The sequence below is a fragment of the Artibeus jamaicensis genome, unplaced genomic scaffold (genome assembly GCF_021234435.1).
Source record: "Artibeus jamaicensis isolate MK-2021 breed Jamaican fruit bat unplaced genomic scaffold, CSHL_Jam_final contig_718, whole genome shotgun sequence".
In the NCBI taxonomy this organism is placed as follows: Eukaryota; Metazoa; Chordata; class Mammalia; order Chiroptera; family Phyllostomidae; genus Artibeus; species Artibeus jamaicensis.
This window is the reverse complement of record NW_026521936.1, coordinates 6575153-6590369: the sequence shown is the minus strand read 5'-3', so window position 1 is coordinate 6590369 and position 15217 is coordinate 6575153. Positions and strand designations below refer to the sequence as shown.

General features: G+C 46.6%; 1 protein-coding gene across 4 annotated transcripts in view; it reads left to right on the top strand.

Moving 5' to 3' along the window:
- The window catches only part of NCAPG2 (non-SMC condensin II complex subunit G2), a 56798-nt gene that overhangs the window by 25084 nt on the left and 16497 nt on the right, over nt 1-15217 (top strand). For 3 of the 4 annotated variants that reach the window (XM_037131964.2, XM_037131962.2, XM_053671872.1), the window contains exons 14-22: nt 2084-2306; nt 2532-2635; nt 7746-7919; nt 9790-9860; nt 10760-10913; nt 11006-11179; nt 11843-11959; nt 12033-12173; nt 12683-12782. In XM_037131964.2, coding sequence (XP_036987859.1) covers nt 2084-2306; nt 2532-2635; nt 7746-7919; nt 9790-9860; nt 10760-10913; nt 11006-11179; nt 11843-11959; nt 12033-12173; nt 12683-12782 — 1258 coding nt within the window. The remainder of the gene's footprint in view (nt 1-2083; nt 2307-2531; nt 2636-7745; nt 7920-9789; nt 9861-10759; nt 10914-11005; nt 11180-11842; nt 11960-12032; nt 12174-12682; nt 12783-15217) is intronic. The other variant, XM_053671871.1, reaches the window with a different exon arrangement.

Genomic DNA, 15217 nt, shown 5'->3' with positions numbered 1-15217 from the left:
TTTTGGTTTCGTGTTGTTTGAATTGGAAATCTGTTTGCACAGGATTGTGGAGGTGATGACTGGTGAGGGCATGGAGAGGTCAGTAGTTTTCACTTTATTAACAGGTCTCCTCAAGAGACAGAAGAGACACAGTGAGACAGACAGCAGGCCTGTGACCCAGAATTTGGGTTTTTGTTTTAATGAGGTGCTTCTTTCAGCTTGACCTTAGCTCTGCAGTGGCTGGCAGGGCAGAGAGGGGTTCATGGGTAAGGTCTCTGCAAAGGTCATGATGGGCACACACACTGGGTCTTGAAAATCAAGGTTAAAGGTTGATGGGCCTGTGGAGCGGCAGCTACCAGGAATGAGTGGCTGGCTGCTTGTCCACCAGGTCGGAATGACAGCCAGTTTGCAGTCCTGCTTGCCGTACTAGTGGATATATTCACAGAGTCGGGATCTCCTGCATCCAGCATTGGAAGAACGAGAGTTACCCTTTCTCTTTACTGCCATTGTGAGACACACAGGGCTGAGCTTAGAGGGGCTGGAGCCCGTCTCATTCTACAAGGCCCTGGGCAGGAGGATTGACCCAGGTTGACAGTCAAAGGCCTAGGAGTGGAGGTGAGGTCTGGGAGGTGGCAGGGATCCGGAGTGTTATTGAAAATTCTGGGACCCAGGGGTAATCATTAGGGTCAGGTCCTTGAGAATGGATATACCGGTAATGGCACCCCCACACACAGGTGAGAAACTGTTTCAAGTGTGAGTATTTGCACAGGATTACCAGGTGATAAGTGCTGGAGTTTGGATTTGAGCATTTCACCATGAGAATCTACCTTCTTTCTATTATTCTATGATATTTCCTCTTGTCTTGAATTTCCTGCTTAGAAGTTTGGCTATTCTCTGAGGGAGCAGACTGCTCTGATGCTTGTGAGTGGAGGGCTGTGGTTCCCTCCGATCTGTCAGTTATCTGGCAGCAACTGAAAGCAGGGCGGGCCGGAGGAGGCCGGGGGTCCTGGGGCACGCTGGTGCTGGGGGTGGGGTGCCTTGTGAGAGGGGCCTTCACAGACCCAGAGCCAATGGTCTGACAGCCCTGGGTGTATCTCCCAGGTAGAAAATGGGGTGTCTATTTAAGTTGTTTTTTTAAGTTGTTATTTATTTATTTTTAGAGAGTGGGGAAGGGAGGGAGAAAGAGGGGGGAGAAACATCTATGCGTGAGAGATACTTTGATTGGTTGCCTCTTGCCACCCCTCCAACTGGGGACCTGGCCTGCAACCCAGGTATGTGCTCTGACTGGAAATTGAACCAGTGACCTTTTGGTTCACAGGCTGGCACTCAATTCACTGAGATACACCAGCCAGGGTGTTTTAAGAAATTTTAAATGGTTAGACTGATAATCATAGCCATCATTTGAATTAAGTATGCGTCAGCCATGGTGTTCATTATAATTAGTCCTCCCCACAGCCTTATACTTAGGCACATTATTTGTCACTGCCTTTTAAAATAAGGATTTATTAACTGAATTTCTTTGAAGAAGTGTCACAGATCCTGTAGTCATTTGAAATTGTTTTCAAGATTAAACTACTCCATTAAAAATTTTTAAATTCTTTAATTACAGTTGAATACAATATTACATTGGTTCAGGGTTACAGCACAGTGGTTAGACATGTAGCTTACGAAGCAGCCAGCCCAGTAAGTCTCGGTACCGTCCGTAGCTGTCGCAGTGCTACTGACTCTGTCCCTGTGCTGGGCTTCATACCCTGACGCTCTCTTGTCACTGCCACATGGATTTTCTGGAATATAAAAGTTAGTTGCTTTTTTTTTTTAAAGACTTTATTTATTTATCTTTAGAGGGAAAGGGAAGGAGAGAGGGAGAGAAATATCAATGTACGGTTGCCTCTCATGTGTCCCCTGCTGGGAACTGGCCTGCAACCCAAGCATGTGCCCTGATTGGGAATTGAACCGCAATACTCTGGTTCGCAGGCCCAGGCTCAATCCACTGAGCTACACCAGCCAGGGCTGCTTTTTTATTATGTTCTGAAAATTTTGCTTAAAATATTTTTAAGATTATACAAACAGGTGATGGGTTCTCTTGCACACATGCTTTCCACAGTTTTGGAAAATATGCCCCATGGAGCATATTTTGGTTCGTCTGGAATCAGATTCCCGGCCTGTATGTCGGCGCCTGGTGAGCCTCATCTTTAACTCTTTCCTGCCCGTGAACCAGCCGGAGGAGGTGTGGTGTGAGCGCTGCGTCACGCTGCTGCAGATGAACCACGCCGCCGCCAGGAGGTTCTACCAGCACGCCCACGAGCACACCGCCTGCACCAACATCGGTACTTCCTGCATGCGCTTCCCTCTTTCTGGCTGCGCTCTCCACGGAGCCTGGCTCACGGTGAACCTGCTCACTGTGGGTCACGTCAGGGCTCCTTGCTGTAATGCATTGCTAATGATTTCCTTTAAATAACACTTGTAATTATTTGGGATTATAACTTTACTATTAAAAGGTAATTTTGTTGAAGAAACATTTAAATTAATTATTGATTATCTTAATCATTTAGCAAAGCTGATACATGTGATTCGCCATTGTTTAAACGCCTGCATCCAAAAGGCCATCCGAGAGTGCCAGGAGGAGGACGAGGAGAGGGAGAAGGAGAACGTGAGTGTAAGTAGGACACCCAGCGAGGTGCCCCGAGCCACTCTCCCCTCCTGTCCACGGCCCTAGACGTGAGAGTTGGGGCCTAGGACAGGCTGCCCCAGGGACCCTACTGTGGCTAGAGTTAAGGAATCCAGGGCCAAAAGCCACAAATAAACTAGGTCACCCCTTTACCAATTTACCACCCAAGCCCAGACTTTGTGTTTCTCATTAATTAGCACCCAAACTCAGAGGGACTCCTTTATGCAAACACGTTAAGTTTGTCTTTCTCCTGTTCATCTGGTTTTAGATCAACTTATTGTTAGTTTAGCCTTAAGAATGCAAGGGAAGTGGGGGAATTCTCCCTAACCCCAGCATTAGGGATGCTTTTTTTTTCTATTTATTCTTTTAGTGTTGACATTTTAACTGATTAATTTAGAGGATCATAAAGAATTGTTATATATCCGTTGTAGTTCATTGTGGAGTTTGGGTAGGGTTTAATACAGAGCAAATTTATTATTGGGAACACCATGTCCCAAATTTTCTTTGCTTTAAATTTCTCTGTTTATTATAATTCCACCTGGGAGTGGCTTACCTGGATTGGATTTTAGGCAATACTGTATTTTAGTTAGGTGGTAGTATTCTTAACCACTGCTGTAAAAATGTCTTCGAGTTGAATTTCTGGGACTGAGTTTAGTTTAGAATTCTCTTTTAGAAAGTAATTTATCAAAGGCACTGCTGGCTGCTATTTCTTCGGAATCCAAAGAGATCAGTCAGAGCACATGAAGAGAATGTTTAAGGCTTAGACAGGATTACCACTTTTGGGCACTGTCTTAAGCTTGTAATCAAACTTGTGTGCTTACATACATTGGAAATAAAATCTAGGGGTAGTTTTGTGGTGCTGAACTGGTTAGGAATCTTGCCTTGAGAACGAAGGCACCAAAGACCGTTTCTACTCTGGCTGAACTGCAGCCCTGTGTGCCGGCCCTGGGCAAACCCTAGCATCAGTCCATCTGGCCTTGTTTCCGCCCTGTGTCCACCACCTCTAACACAGGCTGACTGGTTGCTTAGGGCTCACGTGTGGCTTTGCATGTTCACTGGTCTCAGCCTCTCTAGTTGCGTGTCAGGAGGAGAGTGCTGCTCACATGCATGCCCTTGGACTCACGCCTTGTGCAGCCACCTCCCCGGCCTGTACTCTGTCCCAGTCAGGATCACAGATGTGGCGTAAAAAGAGAGGAGAGCATAGAGTAGGTCTACATTTCATCTGAACAGTGGACCCTGAGTACAGGTACATTAGTTCATGGGCCTTTTGAGCCCGAATTTGGGGAACCCTCAGCCAAGAGCATTCGGGACTGGCCCTGCATTCAGTGCTGGTACGATTTGGATTCCTCCTTAGGGCTTTTCTCTCCATGGGTGGACAGGATTCTTTAGGAAAGCAAGCCCATTGCTGCAGATGCAGCTTTAGAAACCTTAGCCGGAAATGCCAGCAGGGCAATGGGGCTGCAGCACGTGCGGTGGGCACAGCAAGGGGGGTTGAGCAGACGTTTGCTGCAGAGCGAGCATCTGGGCCAGACTCGTGCTGATGGTGCAGATGGTTCTGCGAAAGAGCAGGAATATAACCTATGAGGTAACAGTTGAGACTGTTCCATTTTTTAATATGGAAGGAATCCTTCAGTCTCATTATTAAAAACCTAGATGTTAATGAGAAAGCTTGTATTTTGTAAAGTTTTAGGTCATTTTTCGTACCATTAGAAAACACAAGGTTTTGAAATAATGTAGTTTCATTATAAGCTATGCTAGAAAAGAAACATAGTTTGTCATATACTGTCATTCTAAGAATATAAGGCTAAAAGCAAAAGTTTTTGAAGTGTTCTTTTACTTTTTTCCATTGCTGTCTACAAAAAATCAAAGATGTTTAGGCTGAAATATAAGGTTGACTTCCTCTTGAATGAGGACTCACTTAGGCACCTGGCACATTTTTGTAAGAAGTGATGGCTTTCAGTGAGACTCACGATAAGGTTGTTGTGCTAAATATCAGAGCAGTAAAAGGGAAAGTTAAATACAGAATGAAATTTTGTTAATCTGTCATTTGTATTCTTACACTCAGACTTTGGTACTTTCATTGCTTCTTAAATTTGACTGGCCATACCTCATTCATAGTATTAAGTGCCTGTTGGAAAATGTAACTATATAGAAACTACTTTTGTGTTTCCTGTGTACACTATTGAGTTTATTTTTCATTACATTTGAGTAGGTAGCACATAAGCTGATCCCCTTTCAGGACATGGTGTCAGCTTCTTGCAGGTTCTCAGACTGTCCACTGCAGTCACCAAAGGGCTCTGTAGGCATGTCTAGGTGCAGGCGCATACGTGGGCACCTGGCAGTGATGGCAGAAGGGGAATTTATTGGAGAGCCTTTGTGGGTCAGGCCGCGCACATTGAGATGATAAAGAGCGGCAATCATTGCTCGCTGCCAGCACATGCTGGGACAGCAAGAGTGGACATATTATTTTTAAAGCAATCCAAGGAAGCCCATGATGAGTGGGGTCAGTTGTTACCAGTCATCACACCAGAGTCTGGTGCTGCCCCTGCTGGCTCAGGGAACAGGCGTCTAGTTACCGAGTTTCAGTAGTGATGACACTGAGTAAATGAAGGTTTGTCACCACCCCCTGCATCCATTCTGTTCACAGTGAGCCCTGTGGTGAGAAGCAACATCCTTCAATAGTCAGAAGATAAGGGAAAAGAAAAAGCACATTTCTTAATAACTAGTGTGCTGTGTCCCTAGGTGATGGCAATAACTTAAGTGTTTTGATTTTTAGAGAGTATTAAATTCATATAAAGTGTTTATTGAAAGGATATAGGGTCACCCTGACTGATACGGTTGGGTGTCGTCTGGCAAAGTGAAAGGTCACTGGTTATGTTCCTGGTCAGGGCACATGCCTGGGTTGTGGGTTTGGTCCTCATCTGGGTCAGGAGCAGGAGGCAACTGGTCAGTGTTTCTCTCCCTTCCCTCCCCTCTGTCTAGAAGTAAATAAATAAATCTTTAAAAAACCAAAAGGTACAGGGTTGATTTAGAATGTGTTATTCCTTGGGTGGGCTTTCAAAAATGGATTTACCAACTTCCGGTCAAGACAGATGCGTAGGTAGACACATTGTGCCTCCTCTCACAACCAAAAGAACAACAACAAAATAAAAACAAAAAACAACCAGAACTGACAGAAAATTGAACTGTATATGGAAGTCCGACAAGCAAGGAGTTGTAAGAAGAAATTCATCCAGACTGGTAGTAGGGGTGGAGATAGGCAGCTAAGCAGAGAGGACTTAGGGCAAGGCTGTGGCTGGTGGACTCATCAAGGCGGCAGATTGCGGACTTTCGCATGCAGATAAATCGGGAAGAACAACTGGGGAGTAAGACAGACCATGCAACGTGGGGTTTCAGCTTGGGGAAATAAAGCCTCCAAGCCTCTGATTGAAAGCACCTGTGGGGGTCTAGGCAGCAGCAGGAGAAACTCCCAGCCTCACAGGAGAGTTGGTTGGAGAGACCCACAGGGTCCTAGAACATGCACAAACCACCCACCCAGGAATCAGCACCAGAAGGGCCCAGTTTGCTTGTGGGTAGCAGGGGAAGTGATTGAAAACTGGCAGAGAGCGAGCAGCATTGTTCCCTCCTGGACCCCTCCCCCACATACAGCATCACAACACAGAGGCATGGGTTGCCCCGTGCTGGAGAACACCTAAGGCTCTGCACCTTACCATGTAACAGATGCACCGAGACCAAAAAAAAAAAAAGGGCCCAGACAAAAGAACAGATCAAAGCTCCAGGAAAAATACAACTAAGTGACGAAGAGACAGCCAGCCTATCAGATGCACAGTTCAAAACACTGGTAATCTGGGTGCTCACAGAATTGGTTGAATATGGTCACAAATTAGATGAAAAAATGAAGGCTATGCTAAGTGAAATAAAGGAAGATATACAGGGACCCAACAGTGACTGGAAGGAAACCAGTACTCAAATCAACAGTGTGGACCAGAAGGAAGAAAGAAACATTCAACCAGTACAGAATGAAGAAACAAGAATTCAAAAAAATGAGAGGCTTAGGAACCTCCAGGACAGCTTTAAATGTTCCAACATCAGAATTGTAGGGGTACCAGAAGGCGAAGAGGAAGAGCAAGAACCTGAAACTGATTTGAACAAATCATGAAGGAGAAATTCCCCAGTCTGGCAAAGGAAATAGACTTCCAGGAAGCCCAGAGAGACCCAAAGAAGTTGGACCCAAGGAGGAAGACACCAAGGCACATCATAAGTACATTAGCCAAGATTAAAATTAAGGAGAGAATGTTAAAAAGCAGCAAGAGAAAAGGAGGCATTTACTTACAAAGGAGTGCCCATAAAATTGTCAGCTGATTTCTCAAACCTCAGAGGCAAGAAGGGGCTGGAAAGAAGTATTTGAAGTCATGAAAGGCAAGGACCTACATCCAGGATTACTCTGTCCATCATTTAGAATGGAAGGGCAGATAAAGTGCTTCCCAGATAAGGTCAAGTTAAAGGAGTTTATCATCACCAAGCCCTTACATGAAATGTTAAAGGAACTTGCCTAAGAAAAAGAAGATAAAAAATATGAACAGTAAAATGACAACAAACTCACAGTTATTAACAACCGAACCTAAAACAAAAACAAACTAAGCAAACAACTAGAACAGAACAGAATCAGAGAAATGGAGATCACATGGAGGGTGATAAATGGGGGAGAGAGGTGGGAAAGCTACAGAGAATAAGTAGCATAAATGGTAGGTAGAAGATAGGTGGAGGATGAGAATAGTATAGGAAATGTAGAAGCCAAAGAACTTACATATATGACCCATGGATATGAACTAAAGGGGGGGGATGCAGGGCGGAGTGGAATTAAGACGGGGAAATGGGACAACTATAATAGCATAATCAATAAAATATATTTAAAATAAAAAAATAAAAATGGATTTACCTTTTAGAGGTTGTCAAATACAGAATAAACTGACAATGAAAATAGACTTTTTATTTACATTTCTGTTTTAGGTCTAGAGTTCTGAGAAGTGCTTTTAAACAGTGCTGTTGTCGTAATAGTTATGATTTGATTCTTTCACAATAATTATTTGTACCTTAGGTTCTGGACAAAACCCTGTCGGTTAGTGATGCTGCATCCATGTCAGGTTTGTTAGAGATCGTTGTGATTCTCTGGAAAAGCATTCACAGGAGCCTGGAGAAGAACAAGGAAGCCAGACTCTACACTGTCGACAAGTTTGCCTGTGTGCTGCCCGAGTACCTGAAAGTGTTTCAGGTAAGACTGCACGTCTGGAAGCCGGTGGGTTGATCTGACCCTGGAGCAGAATTAGCAGAAGCGCCCAATACACCAGCCTCCTCTGTAAAAGGAGGGGCCAAGCCAGCTTTTTCCTGGGGAGGGAGGTTGGCCTCTAGCCTTCTTGAGGGCAGAGGCCACGTGCCTTTCAGTGTCCTGTCCCCAGCACCCAAGGGAACATCAAGGGTAAGCTCCCAGTTTTTCTGTCTCTCTCTAAAGGTCTGTGACACTATTTTAGAATCCAGTTTGCTCTGCCGGGATTTGAGAAAAAGGGAGTATGTGAGCATGAAGATGCGGTAGTGTGTAAGCTGTGTGGGCATTTTACGGCATTTGATGCCACCCTGGGAGCAAGTGTGTTTCTGGTGTATTTGGGTTGTGTCTGGCCTTGGGGCAAAGAGAACCATGGGTGTAGCAACAACTTCTGCTTGGATGAATGGAGCCTTCTCATTCCTTTACTTCTGAAGGAAATATATATTTCAAAAACAAATAGTCAAAAGTGCAAATTATTCCCAATTATAAAGAGAACATAGTCTAAATGAGGCAAGACCATAGGTCTTAGGAACTACTTTCTCATGGAAAATTTACTCTCGGCTCTTCTGTGACTTGTGTTTCTGTTCCTGACACACCTCTGAGCTTCATTCTTCCTCTGAAATGCAAACTGTCCTATAACATAGGCTGCCAAAGTTCCGGGTACATTTGAAGCACAGAAAATCCCGTGGGACCGAGAAGCCAGCATGGTCTCGAGAATCTCAGGAGATAAGCTCAGGGGCCCGCAAGACACTGCATGAGATGATAGATCAGAGTGGCGGGGGTACCTGGGAACCCGAGGAGGCAGTCGGCTCATTCCCTGAATTCCAAATGATTCTGGCCAGAGAGCATCCTTTCCTGCAGCAGCTCCGAGGGTAGCCTGGCCGGCTGTGAGTGAACAGTCTGCAGAGCAGGATCAGCAGTAATGGTCAGTCTGCTTTTGTAACTCGGAGAAAAGGTTTTCTTTCTTTATTAGGGGAAGGGGTGAGTTTACTCTAAACTGAGTGCAAAGTTTTGCAGATCATATTTTGATGTTGCTTCTGTTTCTGTTTCAAGTATCTTTTCAGGAAAATTGTGTTTTGTTTTGTTTTTATATTGGATCCATCATTCTCCAATGAACCAAGGATATTTTTTATTATGTCCTACTGTTGTGATGCAGATAGCATTAGGGTGGCTGCCATTTATTCAGCACTTGGTGTTCTAGGCGCTGCAGAGGGCCTGACGTGGTTTGCCACCCTCACTCAGCTCTTCCCAGGGTCATGTTCGTTTTGCGGGGAAGGAACTTGCTCCGTCCTGTGAGCTTGTGGAGTCTGATTGGACTTGGTGTTGTGAGGCAGTTCCAATGCCTGCAACATTTTCCATCGAACTAACCTGTCTTCCTAAAGATACTCTGATTATTTTATTTAAAAGTTTTTCTCTGGTGGGTTTCATTTTCTTGAGTTTTATCTTCAGGATTCCAAGTGCATGCAGATGACTTTTTTCCTTTTGTTAGTGTTGTTTTTACAATAGAAGCCAGAGCCTTGACAGCATGAAGTCTTGTATGTTCTGGTTACTGATGTAGCCCCAGGCTCCAGTGTGGCACCTGGTACATGGTAGGCACTTAATAAATATTGGCACAAATCAGTACAGCACACAGAGCAGTGAACTAGCCTGTGTGCAGGGAGAACAATTACCAAACGTGAGGCTTCCCGTATGTGTCGGGGTTCCCGATGGTGCATCCATTTTACTCATGCAGTTCCCGCTGAGCCCCCTTGAAAATGGGAGGCTGTTGGGGCATCCTAGTGTTTAAAAACCCTTTTGCTTTGTCTCCCTTTAATACTTTCAGGATGACCGCTGCAAGACCCCTTTGTTTATGCTGATGTCCTTCATGCCACCTTCTGCTGTGCCAGCATTCAGGTACACTGTGCAGGACAGCAGTGAGGTGGGGGCCCTGCCACAGCTGTGCTCAGTGACGCCCCATGGGCCCCGGAGTTGCCCAGGAATCCTGAGGAGGCTGCCTGGGGACAGAGGTGTCTGGGCCTTCAGTCGGGGTACTTGTGCAGCCTGGCACGCTGAGGCGCCAGACCGTGCTCCTGCTGCCGCCACTGCCTGGGTGTGTCGGCCAGTGTGGCTGACCCCGGAATTTGGCCACCTGGGCTGAGGTGTGCTGTGCGTGCAGGATGCACACGGACATGGGAGACACAAGTGTAAGGTGTCTCACCAGTAGTTGATTACATCTAAGTGACAGTGTGGGGACATTGGGTTAAATAAGATGTGAGTGAATTAATTTGCCTGTTCCTCTTGATTTAAATGTGGCGACTACAAAATTTTAAATGACACAGGGGCCTGCTTTGTGGCTCGCGTTGTATTTTTTTATTTGACAGTGTTACTCTAGAATGCTGGCTGTTAGCTTGGGGAAAATTATTTATTTTTATTTGTATTGATGGCAAAATTAATGTTTTGATGCTAAACAAGCATCAGTGCCCCCAGTTATGAGCCTTTGCTCTGGAGGCTGGCAGAGAGAACACGGGAGTGAAAGTGGGGTTCACGCTAATATCTCAGTGTCGGCTTTGCACTGCACTCTGGGATGTGCTGATTCTCGGACTCCACAGCCACTTCCAGACCCTTCCAGCGCTTCGGCCATGTAGGGACAGTGGGGGACGGTGTGTTTGTTCCAGCAGTGGAGAAGGTCCCGTGACAGGAAGGACTTATGTGCCCTCAGTTCTTAGCTTCTTTGTCTTCTTCCCCTTTTAGGGAAGGGGAAGGTTGTATTGAAATAAATGTTGCCTCTGATTTGCTGTATTTGACATTTTCAGCTGCAGTGTGATTTCCACATTAAGAAACCAAGAGGAGGGAGCAGTGGACAGGAGCTACTCCACTCTGTTAGACTGTCTCTGCTCCTGGGGACAAGTGGGGCACATTTTGGAACTCATCTGCGACTGGCTGCCAGAAGAGTCACCCCAGAGAAAGGTGTGCTCACGTCACCTCTAGGGGGAGGGGGTGTGTCAGAGTAGACGCTTTCCCGGGAAGCGTGTGTCAGTCTGTTGCATTCCCTTTCTCAGACGCACTCGGCATCTAAGCGGAAGGTGCAGATCCACGACCCGCGCCCCGCAAAGCCCCAGCTGGCATTGGTTTACGTGGAGTATTTGCTGACCCACCCGAAGAACCGAGAGACCCTGCTCTCTGCTCCCCGGAAGAAGCTGAACCAACTTCTGAAAGCACTTGACACATCAAAGGTACTTGATAAAGCAGATACAGGCACCCTGAAGGTTGGTGACCTTATGTGATAGTAGGAGGGATAAAGTGAGGTCTGAATTTTTCAGTTATTGTGGAAGTTCTCCCAGCTGGAAAGGCATGGAGAGCTATCTAGTCTTCTCCTTCCGTTTGCAGATGAGGACATGGGACTCCGGTGACTAATAGGTGTAGGAAGTAGGGCTGCCTATGGCTTCTAGGAAGAGTGGGGGAGTGTTCCTGGCACAAGTGGCATTTCCTCCTATGACATGCTAGGGGGATGCACCCTCCCTCCACGTTGCCACAACCAGACACTGCACTGCTCCTGGGAGGTGCGCGGTCAGGAGTCCAGGCTCGAGGGTTCTCTCTGTTTTCCAAGGTGGCTGGTCTGTTCTGACAGGCTGTGTCCGTGCCCCTCACTAGGGCAGGTCGGAATCTATCCCAGGGGCAAATCTTCAACGTGTCTGTTCCTCAGGCTCTTTAATCAAGAACTAAAAAGTGATACTCTTGTCCCTTAGTGGGGAGAATCTGCAGGGGCGGAGGGAGGGAGACTGTGCATCTCCCGGAAAGCTTCGCTGTGCCGCAGAATCACCCCTGCGGCTTGGCCTCCCTCTCCTCGTGCGGCCGGCTGTCAGTGGGAATGAGGCCGCAGGTGTTTTGTTTCACAGGTGGAGCTGGAATCCATTCTGCAGTCGCCTGGTGGGAAAGCGGAGCACTTCACCGAAGCAGCTGCCCTGCAAGCCTTCGGCCTGCACTGTCGTCTGAGCATCCACCTCCAGCACAAGGTGTGTCCGTCTCCACCCCCTTCCTGGTGTCACATGCATTCCCTTACTAAGTGACCTCTCTGTTGTTGGACAGTTCTGCTCAGAAGGAAAAGTGTACCTGTCCATTTTGGAAGACACCGGGTTTTGGTTGGAAAACAAAGTTTTATCTTTTATTCAAGATCAAGAGGAAGAATATCTGAAGCGTCATAGGGTTGTTTACCAGCAGATTATCCAGGTTAGAATTTTTTTTTATTCTTACCTGAGGACATGATTAATGATTTTAGAGAGGGGGGAAGGGAAGGAAAGAGACAGAGAGGGAAACATCAACAGGCTGCTCCTCACACACGCCCTGACCTGGGACTGAACCTGTAACCTAGACATGTGCCCTGACCAGGAATCAAACCCATGACCTTTCGGTTTACAGGACAACGCTCCAACCATCTGAACCACACCTGCCAGGGCTCTAGGTTAGAATTCTTAACACAGAGACCTTCTTCATTACAGGGTTGGTCAGGTGCTTCAAGACTTTACTTTCTGTTTTAAAGCCATAACCTCAGGTGGTGATGTTGCTCTTAATATTTACAGTGGCATCCGATTATCAGTTTACCCTTTCCAAAGCATAAACTGCATAATTTTAATGTAACTTTATACATTGCATGTGATAGGTGCTTGGTAATGTTTCTGGAATTACAGCCCATCAGCCTTGGCTGGCGAGTTGCATCCACACATCTGTCTGTCTTACAGACCTACCTGACTGTGGGCAAAGATGTCATTATGGTCGGCCTCGGTGACTGCAAGTTTCAGATACAGCTTTTACACTGGAGTCTTAGAATCATGCACACAGGTACGTGTCCTTTCTTAAAGGATTGGTCAGGACAGTGAATGATCAAGACCAGTCCTTCTCCCTCCCTCACTGTGCTGGTCATGACTCACTTTCAAGTGATAGGTAGGTGATGTGCACTAGCTCACACCAGCAAGGACTTGCAGGCTGAAACAACAAGGAGTTCGAAGTTGTGTGTGGCATCAGATGTCAGTAAGCCTGGAGTTTCTGATGAGGTCTCGGGGGTTTTCTCCCTGGGTTTGCTGACTGTCAGGTGAGTTATCCATGTGTGGGCTTGGGCACTGGCCACCGAGCCCTCTGCCCCTCCCTGCACTCAAAGGCAAAGATCACAGAACAGCGCTGTGAATTGGGTCGTTTAATGTCCCCCAGGAGCAATGGGAAGTTGCTATCACCCCAAGGGTGGGGCCACTCTAGGAACTAATACCCCAGTGCCACACTGGCTACACAGTTGGTACTAACTAAAATGTCTTCAGTAAGAGAGGGAGGGGCTGGACACCTGGGCCCAGGGCCCATGGTGGTCTGCATCATCCATCTGTGGGCCCCAGGTTGCATTCTTGCCACCCAGGTTACCTGATGGTGGGAAAAGTGGGGCTGTGGTCCTAGTCAGGTTCAGAGGAGTGCTGCTAGGCCATGGCCCCCACCCAGCCCCGCCCTGGCAGCCATGCCCTGTGCAGTGCTGGTTCAGAGCTGTTGTTGTTGCACATCCTGACGCTGAGCCTGCTCAGCTCTGAGATGCGCAGAATCTAGAGAATCTGCTGTCTGAGTTCTTGGAAGCCAAGGTGTTTGCAAGAAAAGATTGAAAATGAGATTAGCATGTAGCAAACTCAACATTGTGTTTAGAAAATTAGACTCAGGGTGTCTGTAGTGGCTCGGCTGACGTTGGCCACGTGCAGTCATGTTCTTGTCCCACATGCCTTTGCCTTCATGCCTCCACCACTGAGGGTGGTGCTCCAGCTGCAGGGTGCGCTGCTGTTCTGAGTGCGCTGCCTTAAATTGGCCTGTGACTACACGTCACGCCTCATTGTTTAAAATATCACAGTTACAGACTCTATAGCGAGAACAGATAGTGTTGCTTTTAAAGTGTGGTTTCTTTGTTTAACCCTTTGTAACTCTTCCTTCTATTATGAAAATAGTATTTTCACCTTAAGGTAAAATTATTGAAACACTACAAGTAATTTGCATTTTTTTAAACTTTACTTTTCACTTAGGAATTATTTTCTCTCTAGGCTAAATCTATTTTTAATATTTATAAAACTTAACTTTTCTGAACAGCTAACTAGAATTTTAGGTCATCGGTGTTGCTGGTTCCATCACACAGAGGTGTCAGTTTTGGGCAAGGCTCTACGCCAGTGGTCCTCACCTGGCGGCCCCAAGAAATTTTAGAACGTGGAACACCTGACCGTCGAGTTGGGCACTTCCCTTAGATTGTCGAGTGAGAAATGGCAGCCAACACAATAGTCATCTGGTGTGAATAAATCAAAATTATACCATTTTTTGGGGTCAGATCAGCAAAAAGTGTATTTTTTGTTGTGCTGCAGAGTTTTAGTAATTAGTTTATGTGCCTTGAGATGAAAAAGGTTGAAAATCGCTTCCCCTAAGCTACTGATGTGGCCTCTGACCAAACTGCAGTGACATCTGTACTTGTGCAAAGGTTTGTATTCAGCAGGATTTCCCAGGGAGAATCACTGTGTGGTTGTCATTGTCATCCCATCACAAAAGGGGTTGTGCTGAGCAGTGTGGCAGTTTAGACCCCGAGTCCATTGTTCACTGGACTAATGATACCTTTTAATTAAAAACCCAGTCACCACATGTTGTTAACAGTGAAGCACAGCCTTTTTCAGGCTGAAAGGTGCATATCCCAGAAGAGATGGTCTTGGAAGTCAGTCTCCGACAGTGATGGCCATAGGGACAGTGACTTGGGCTGACCGTTGGACGGGCTATGTGACAGCACTGAGAAGTGACAGTCCTCGCAAAAATAGCACAGGTGGAAAGGAAGGTGACCCTTCTGATAAAAGTGCCAGTAAATACAGGGCTTGGTCTGAGGTGGAAAAGTCAGGGCAGGCTGATGGCAGCCAGGGCCCCTGGGGAGGTGCTGGAGGAGGGGCCAGGGAGACCAAGAGGGCCTGCCTTGTCCTGCTGGGGACCCAGAGCAGCATGCAGGGTCAGGTTCACAGGCGTGTCATCCGCTCGCAGCCCACCGAGCTGTGGCCTGTGAGCCTGCTCGCTCCAAAAGAGCAGGAACTTGGCCTGTCCTCTCTTCCACGGGTGTGAACCCCCACATGCCTCCAGGAATTTGTCGTGTTACTAAAGCGCTGTGTATGTATATGGTTCTAGGGCACACGTTGGTTGGACATAATGAAATCAACTTGAATTAAAATTTTTAACTTCAGGTTTTTGTCAGTAATCGAAGGTGCCAGTGAAGTGTGTGGTGTCCCCCC